Source organism: Podospora anserina, chromosome 3 (genome assembly GCF_000226545.1).
Source record: "Podospora anserina S mat+ genomic DNA chromosome 3, supercontig 1".
NCBI lineage: Eukaryota > Fungi > Ascomycota > Sordariomycetes > Sordariales > Podosporaceae > Podospora > Podospora anserina.
Window position 1 is genome coordinate 368,151 of NW_001914832.1, and position 8,792 is coordinate 376,942.

General features: G+C 48.3%; 2 protein-coding genes across 2 annotated transcripts; one reads left to right on the forward strand and one right to left on the reverse strand.

The window, feature by feature from the left end:
• Positions 1–6,978: 6,978 nt before the first annotated feature.
• PODANS_3_960 (uncharacterized protein) lies at positions 6,979–7,851 on the forward strand (the record flags this gene model as incomplete). The annotated part of the gene is made up of 1 exon (XM_001903325.1): positions 6,979–7,851. One exon carries the CDS (start codon positions 6,979–6,981, stop codon positions 7,849–7,851), a length of 873 nt encoding a protein of 290 aa, XP_001903360.1.
• Positions 7,852–7,946: 95 nt separating this feature from the next.
• PODANS_3_970 (uncharacterized protein) lies at positions 7,947–8,792 on the reverse strand (the record flags this gene model as incomplete). The annotated part of the gene is made up of 2 exons (XM_001903326.1): positions 7,947–8,466; positions 8,533–8,792. The coding sequence occupies 2 exons, from the start codon at positions 8,790–8,792 to the stop codon at positions 7,947–7,949; spliced, it is 780 nt and encodes a 259-aa protein (XP_001903361.1).

Genomic DNA, 8,792 nt, shown 5'->3' on the forward strand with positions numbered 1-8,792 from the left:
TGCTAGGACCCTTCGAAGGACTAAGTTATAGTACTAAAAAGGTCCTTATACGGCCTAAAATAGGCTCCCTACCTGTGGTAATAAAAGGTTACGGTACTAGCTAAAACCCTAGGCTATAGTCCACTAGTCTCAAACTTGGCTACCTACTATAACCCTCACAAAAGTATCTTTATAGTGAGCCACGTCGACGACTGCCTACTAATTGGACCCTCTATTATAGACATTCAGGCCCTGAAGCTACAGTTGGCTTAGGCCTACGATATAGAGGATTTAGGCCTTACTAAGTTCTTTCTCGGGGTCTAAATTAAAAGAAATAGGCGTAAAAGGCTACTTTAGCTCTACTAAAAGGCCTATATCTAAGAGGCTATTAAGCACTTCGAAGTTAGCACTTACGCACCCGCCTTACCGCTCTCTCTAGGCCTTACAGGCCCCGAAACTCCCTCTAATCCACTAAATAAGGCCAATACCAAGCTATACCAGAGCCTACTAGGCACTATTACCTACCCGATAACCTAAACCCGGGCCGATATTGCTCACTCCGTTTAGTGGCTTTCACGGCACCTATAAGCACCTAAGGTAGCCCACCTAAAAGCAGCTAAAAAGCTACTAAGTTACCTATATAGTACGATGGACCTAGCTATATAGTTAGGAGGTACGGGTAGTATTAAGCCTATAGGCTATACCGATAGCGATTTCGCTAGCTATAAAACCACTGCTCGGTCTATTTACGGCTACTTATTTTTAGTGGGAGGTAGCCCTGTAAGCTAGAAATCTAAACGAGCGCCTACGGTTGCCTACAGCACCTTCGAGGCCGAATATACGGCCTTAATCGAAAGTAACCGGGAAGCCCTGTGGCTTAGAGGGCTATATAGTGAAATTTAGCGCTCTCTATAGAGCCCTACCCCCTAAGGTGCGATAACCAAGGCGCTATAGAGACAGCCTATAATCCAAAGCACTATAACCGTACCAAGCACACGCTCCTTAAATTCTAGGGCGTTAGGGAGAGCGTTACAGAAAGAAATATCACTATATCCTTCGTACCTACAGAGGATATAGTAGCCGACGGCCTAATAAAGGCCCTACCAGCACCCAAGTTCCAGCGCTTTTTAGAGCTAATAAACTACCGGAAGCCTAGTACTTATAAGGGCCCTACGGCCCTAGTAAGTAGGCACCTAGCACTCCTATAGCAGGGGTGTTAATATATGGATACTACTAAATGCTTTACTTACTGCCCTATAGATTAATATTATAATAGGCAGTACTGCTATAAGCAGTAATGGAACTTCCCGGCTTGGATCCCTTTAGAATATTCTTTACAAAGGACCCTTAAAGGCTTACAGGGCTACTATAGCCTGAGGCTTAGTCAATGGATACTAAAACCTTCTAAAGTGGCTATAGGCTTATATAGTAAATTGCTACAATAGTGTAATTTATAGGGCACCTTTGCTGCCGAAAGTTCTATGGATTTCCGTAAGTTTATATTAGACTTACCTAAGCCCACCAAATACCCCAAAGTAGTATAGGGGCTTCCAGGGCCTACAGGACCCACAGTAAGCCTACGAAGGCCTATATATAGATCTCTCCTCTCTCCTGTAGAATAATTCTCTTTCTTTCCTCAAGGGCAAAAGCTTAAGGCTAAGGCCAAAAGCCAAGGCCAAGGGTAATAAAAGCAATTCTTATTCTTTATACCTCACTGTATTATAGTGCTTTACCTTCCTTCGGCACTACCGTCGTATCCTCCCGCTTCCGCTTACGCACTGCTATATTTTATAGCAACCCTATATAGGTTCTATATTATAAGCCTATTAGGGCTTACCAGCTAACAATTCTATATAGAGGTTCGTTATAAGATCGCAATTACGGATCACTTACTTAACTTAAGCCTTAATTCCCTTAAATTAGTAGTATTGTCGGAGACGTTAATAAGTTTTCTATACTCCTTAGTGGCCGTATACCTTAGCTTCGTGGACCTCCTTAATTAGTCGGGTTTTACTTTTAATAACGGTAGATACCTTATATTCGGTCGTTAAATTCCCTTCCGAGTTCTCTCGCAAAAGTTAATTTTTTACGGGGGTATATTTAGTTCGAGGTTACTGCGTCGGTTAAGCATATTTACTTGCTTATTCTTAGTGCTTTTCCGATAGATAATTGTAAAGTTAAATTCCGAAAGGAACTTTATTTATTGTATTTAACGTTTGTTAAGGGCTTTCGTAGTTATAAAGTTAATTAGATTTTTATAATCCGTATAAACCTTAATAGGATGTTTCGTTCTTGTAAGGTAATACTTCTATTCTCTAAAAGCTTCGATAATAGCTATTAGTTCCTTATTATAGATTTAGTAATTAAGCTTAGGTTTATTAAGTTTCTTTAAGTAAAAGGCGACGGGGTAAAGTCGTCCTTCCTCGTTTCGTTATTTAAGTTATCTTTCTAAAGTAAATTCTGAAGTATCGGTTTCGACTTCGAAAGGTTTTTCTAGGTCTGGAATTTTAAGGATTGGTTCTTGGAGAATTAGCTCCTTAAGCTTGTCGAAAGCCTGCTGTTAAAGTTCCTTCCATTCGAAAGCTTAATCTTTTATCGTAAGCTATATAAGGGTTATCGCTACTTAGCTATATCCCTTCACAAATTGTCGGTAGAAATTTATAAACCTAAGGACGCTTCGTACGTCCTTAACGTTCTACGGTCGAGGCTAATCTCGTATAGCTCATACCTTCTCGGAGTCCATGCTAATCTTCCTAGGGCTAATGCAATAGCCGAGGTATTTAACTTCCTATACGTGTCGCTTCGCCTTTCTAGGTTCCATAAAAAGCTAGGCGTCCTCCAGGGTCGCGAGCACCTAGTAAACGTGCCGTTTATACTCCTCTAACGTTCTTGAAAAGATTAAGATATCGTCTAGATAAACTACTACGAACAGATCGAGGTAGTTCCGAAAGATATAGTTAATTATAGCTTAGAAGCTGGCTAGTACGTTAGTAAGTCCGAAAGGCATTACTAAATACTTAAAGAGTCCCCGCTTTATTCAAAAAGCGGTTTTCAACTCTTCCCCTTCTGCTATTCGGATTAGATTATATACTCCCTTCAGATTTAGCGTCGTAAAGATCTGGGCTCCGTATAGTTTATTGCGTAATTCCGAAATCAACGGTAGAGGGTATCGATTCTTAATTATAATATCGTTAAGCTATCTATAGTCGATATAAAATCGTAGTCGTCCGTCCTTCTTTAGCACGAATAGGATTAGATATCCCGCTAGTGACGTTAAGGGGCGGATGTATCCCTTCCGCAAGTTCTCCTCTAGGTATTCTTGCAGTGCGGCCTCCTGAACCCGGTTCAGGGGGTAAATCCGGTGGAACTTTGGGTGTTATCCCTCCTTCAGCGGTATATGATGATCAAACTGGCTGTGTGCTGGTAGTCCAGTTTCCAACTCTTCCTGGAAGAGTTTCCGGTACTTCCGGTACTGCGGCGGTATGGCGTCGAGCTCATCCGCGTTGCCGTTCAGCTCTACTGCTCCGAGTAGGCCGGCACGTCCCGAGCGACCTTCTTCAGGGTCGTCTTTCTCGTGGTTGCATGCTGTCGTTTCGTTCAATCGGGGACGTTCTGGGGAAACACTCCGGGTTCCTCCCTCGCGTGCTACTGTCTTTTGTAGCTGGGGGTTCCCTGAGAGACCGCTTCTGGGCCTTTCCTCACGAGCTTGATCCCACTGGAGTTGGCTAGTCCTCCAGTTAATTCGAGGACTCTATCGTCGTAACTAAGGGATTCCTAGCACGAAGTCCCTTGATCCCGTATCGAGAATATCGAAGATAGTCGGGGTTTCTTTTCCATTTACGTAAATCGGGAGTTGCGCGGTCTCCTGATTAATAGTCCCATTATTAAAAGTTATAGGGTCTCCTTCGATATTCTAAACGGTATATGGATTCTGTTTCGTTCGCAGTTCGAGGCCGTGATGCCTTGCGAACTCTGGGGACATATAGTCTCTCTGTGCTCTATTATCTAGGAGTACTTTAGCGAACTTTCCGTTAATCTCTACCGTAACGTATAAATAATCCGTCGTTAGCGGTTTCGTTGCTACGACCGTGCGGGCAATACTTTTCTCGCTGCCGCATACTTTTCCCGACAGTTCAGCGCTCTTTATGCCCGCCAGATACTTCAGAGCTTATTCGTGCTCTCCCTCCTCTTTCATGGTTAGGTACTCGTCTCGTCCCACTAGTGTAATCCTTCTGAGGATAGGTTTCGTATCCGAGGTACCGGGTCCTTGCCCTGGCGATATATGCCCGGTCTGGCCCTGCGGCTTTCCGTTGCCGGGGGCTCGATTGATTGTAGCCAGAGTCTTCTTCTGGTGCTGTCGTAGTTTGGTGCACTCTCTGGAATAGTGCCCTAGTTTTCCGCAGTTGAAGTACCTAATCCCTTTCTTCGTGGGTTGGTACTGTGTCGCGTCGAGTTCCATGGGCCCACGATGGGTTCCCCACGAGGTGTTTCCTTAGCGTGGAGGAACTCGTTTGCCCATGTTGGCTCGATAAGGTCGAACTGGAGCAGTTCGATTTTCTATACGTCTCTCGAACAATCGATTGTCGATACGGACTGCTATTGCGATACAGTCTATAAACTCTTTAGGTTGGTCTTACTTAGCGAGTTCGTCCTTAATCTCGTCTCTCAGCCCGTGGTAGAATGCGACCATCTTAGGTCCATCCTCCCAATTCAGTCGTAAGCTAATCTGCTAGAACCTCACGGCGTAGTCCGATGCTGATCCCTTCTGGCGGAGATTATGCAACTGCTGCTCTGCAGTGCGTTCCTCGTCGGGGTCCCTGAAGGCTGCCTTAAGCTTCTTTTCGAAGGTAGCGTAGCTCGAAAAGATGTCTTTCGTATGGGGGTCGCAATCGATGGGCCCCTTCTCAAGGTAGTCCCTCTGGAAAGATTCGAACCAAATGAGGGTATCCCCAGTCAAGAAGGCTACTACGCATATGACCTTGTCTGCTTCCTCAGGCAAGTCACTGCCGTAAAAGACGATGTAAGCCCTCATCTGGGTGAGGTAGCCTCGTAGGGTTCCCTTCGTGCCGTCATATCGGGGTGGTTCTAGGAACTTGAGCCGTCGGTTGTCGTTGGAGATTGTAGTGACCGCCTTAGCGGCCGTGACCGCCTTAAGGAGTCTCTCCTTCTCCTCCTGGAGTCGCCTAATCTCGTGGGCGGCGTCCTCTTCGATCAGTACGGGGGAGCTTAACATCGACATGGTTGTTCGAGATATTGCCCAGCAGTGTAGGATAACTGTCTGAACAAGAGCTTTCAAAATGTTACGCCCAGACTCTTTTGAGACACCGCATCACAGGTGCCATTCCAGGTGCCATCACCACCTAGTCGTCCAGTGTCCTCCTGCCCGCAGGTCCTGTGCCATTTGTCTCGGCGCCATTGCCCCGCGGTCTAGCGCGGCGTGCTTGTGGTTGTCTCGCTCTGAGAGGACGGTGCTGACGGGCTGGTCCATGCGGAACATGTCGTACCATTGTCCTCGGTACCACGGGCCGCGGGCAGACCATAGTTGGCGGATGGCGGCGGGGTCGCTGGTGATGACCCAGTTGGGGGCGATGCGGTAGATGGGGCCGTAGCGTTTGGAGAGGGAGGAGAGATGCCGGGCGAGGGATCCGGTGCTTTGGTGGTAGGTGAGCCAGAGGGTGGTGATTTTGGCTGGGAGGGGGCCGGGAATGTGAGCGAGGCGGAGGTAGCGCGATGTGCGGGAGAGGATCCGGTAGGTGAAGAAAAGGGCAGCGAGAGTGACAATTAGCGGTAGGTATATCATGTCTACAAGCTCTCTATGATTGAGAGTAACAGAAAGGTTGAAGCGGGATTAAAAGAGAAGATTAATGGAGCAGGTCCTACAGTTCTTCCCCTCACTCGTCAAAGCACAAAGCTCCTGGGGTGCGAGGAGTGCGAGCAGAGAAATCCGATCACCGACATTTGTCAGCCGGCGAATATCCCGCTTCCAAACACAGTGTCACATTGAAGGCGATGTCTGTACCATGTCGGGTCCAACCACCGGGAACCAATGAGGGCGGTGGCCAGGAAGACCGCCGGGACATAGGGACATGAAACTAGAGGCTGCGAAAATGATCCGAGGTCCTAAGGTATTGATACTCGAGAAAAGCCAGCCTTTTTGTCTTCTGAGGCCTCTTGACTTCCTTCAAAGTCCATATACTAGTCCTAAAAAACCTCTTGCATATGTCGAAAGGCATCTTGTCCATCTTGGAAAATCCTTTATGTACTTTGAAGGCCTGTTAATGCATATTTAAGGCCTTCTATGTATATTTAAGGGCGTATTGGCTATCTTTGAAGGCCTCTTGATCATGCTCCAAGGCCTGTTGATAGATAGATAAGGTATTCACTATCTCCAAGGGTATATTGATTATATCTGGATGCCCTTATTAGGTCGAGGGACTTTTGCCACTAGAGAATGTAGATTAGCAGTGCATGTGGCATGGGCCAACCTGTTAAGCCCCAAGCTGGTGACCGTCAGTCCAGATATCCATCGCACGATGCATTGCAACACCATCCACGAAGACTGAATGATCACCAAGGCTTTGGCCACTCCCTCGGTAGGAACATTATCAAATGCTTCAGAACTCGTAATGAAGTCAACAAAATCGGTCCTTTGTTACAGGGGTTTCTTGTCCCATATTCGCGTTGATAGAAATCGTTTGTCATAATAATGCGATTCCTTGTGGCAGTGGAAGGCCGACTGATTTCCACCCAATCAAGCGCGTCTAGCTGGAGCAGGATCAGGTGACTAGACAAGAAAATGTTGACAGAAAAGAGAGCAGGCTACCTGCCTATGTAGGTGCTGCCCTTCCATCACAGGGACCGACATAAGCGGGGCTCTTGTCGGGTAAACGCAGAAATTTGCGACCACCACCTGCACCGAGGATCTAAGTCTTGCCCGAAACAAACAAATCAAAGGCCAACCACTGATGCCAAGGTTTCAGCCAATAACGCGCAAGCACCATGCCAGCAACAAGCACGCCCGACCAGCTCCAACCCCCACCCCGAGACACGATTTTCCACCTCTCTCTCGACCCCCAACCTCCCAGTCCAGCCGCACCAACTCTCATCCTCCTCCATGGCCTCACATCCTCCCATCTCGAATGGTCCCTCGTCATCCCACACCTCCAACCTCACTACCACCTTCTCCTCGTCGACCTCCCAGCCCACTCCCGCTCCTCCTCCCTCCCACCCCCATACATCATCCCCTCCATGGCCGACCAAGTAGCATCAATCATCCAGTCCCACGCACGGAACAGCCAAGCCCACGTGGTTGGCATGTCCATGGGCGGTTTCGTCACCCTCAATCTCGCCCGCCGGTACCCCTCTCTCTGTCTCTCGGCGTTTGTCTCTGGCGCCACACCTTTTGAGGGTATCACGAGGTGGTTGGCAAGGAACAATTGGGTATTATACTATGGGTTCTGGCTGTCAAATCTGATCATCACAGATGGGATGTATGACTGGATGTGCCGGGTGATGGACATGAAGGAGCATCGTGAGCTGCGGCGGGAGATTGTGAGGAATGTCAAGTGGCAGGTGATCAGGGATGTGTATGGGAGCATTGTGGAGGAGTTCACCGTGGAGGGGATGGCAGAGGTGGGCCAGGTGAGGTGTTTGAGTGTTGCTGGGGGAAAGCAAGATCAGGTTGAGGTGACGAGGAGGGTTGGTCAGGTTTGGAAGGAAAGGGGTTTGACTGGGCGGCTGGGTAGCCGGGCATTTGTGGTCAGAGGGGCGGTGCATGCTTGGGATTTGCAGTTTCCTGACGTTTTTGCTGGTGGTATTAGGAGCTGGGTTGAGAGGGACGATTTGCCGGTTCAGTTTGAAGTTTTGGAATGAGCAAGGTGTCGCGATTGTGTGAGTATTACCCATCTTTGTCCTTCTGTTGTGCTTAAATACACATCGTACCATGTCATCTGCTCTCTCATACTGGTCTACCTGGGCAGTCCCATCGCCCTTCTAAAGAAGTTATTTTCCACAACAGGGAATCCTCCTTCCAGCACCTGCCCTTCGTCACCTTTCAACGTCTTCAATCCCTCATTCCACTTGCCCATCGCAAGACCGGTGAGAAACCCACCCAGCGGCTCTGTTGGAGACCAGTTGCCTCTCATTCCAAACTTGAAGACAGGGTGCAGCGCATGCCCCAACCCCGTCCTCGCAAGCCCCAGAGGTGGCATGTACTTGGTAACGCTCTTGTCCTGGTCGAGCCAGTCGATAAACCCAGGACGGACGGTGCTTGCACGAAACAGCGGGTTTTTTTTCCTGACATCAGCCAATGCCAGTTCTGTCTCTCCTTTTGTTTTGCCGAAGATGGGGGTGAAGAGCCCCGGCTGGAAGGTTGCACCTTGGCCGGAGACATAGACAAAATTGAATGGCTTGTTGGTCGCTTTCAAGGCCGGTTGGAAAGCCGACGCAAAGGCCAATGGGTAGGTTTTGGTGATGGTGATGTAGTCCCTGTTTGATTCAGATTGGTCAGTCCAAAGCCAGCAGGGGTAATATAGGCTCGGGTGCGGGACATACTCTTTGTTCACTTGTGTTTGGCTAATACCAAGGGCCCAGACACAACCGTCCGCGTCTTGGAGTTGGCTGAGGACCTCGGGACTGTACGAGGAAAAGTCCTTGTGGATGATGACGTTGACCCGGGGGTCCTTGGCATCTTCAGCTAATTGCACTGGCCGGCGACTGAGGATGGAGATTTTGGAGATGTCGGTTGTCTTGAGCATGGCGTCGAGCACCGTGGTGCCGACCATGCCTGTGGCGCCTGTTAGGATGAGATGCAT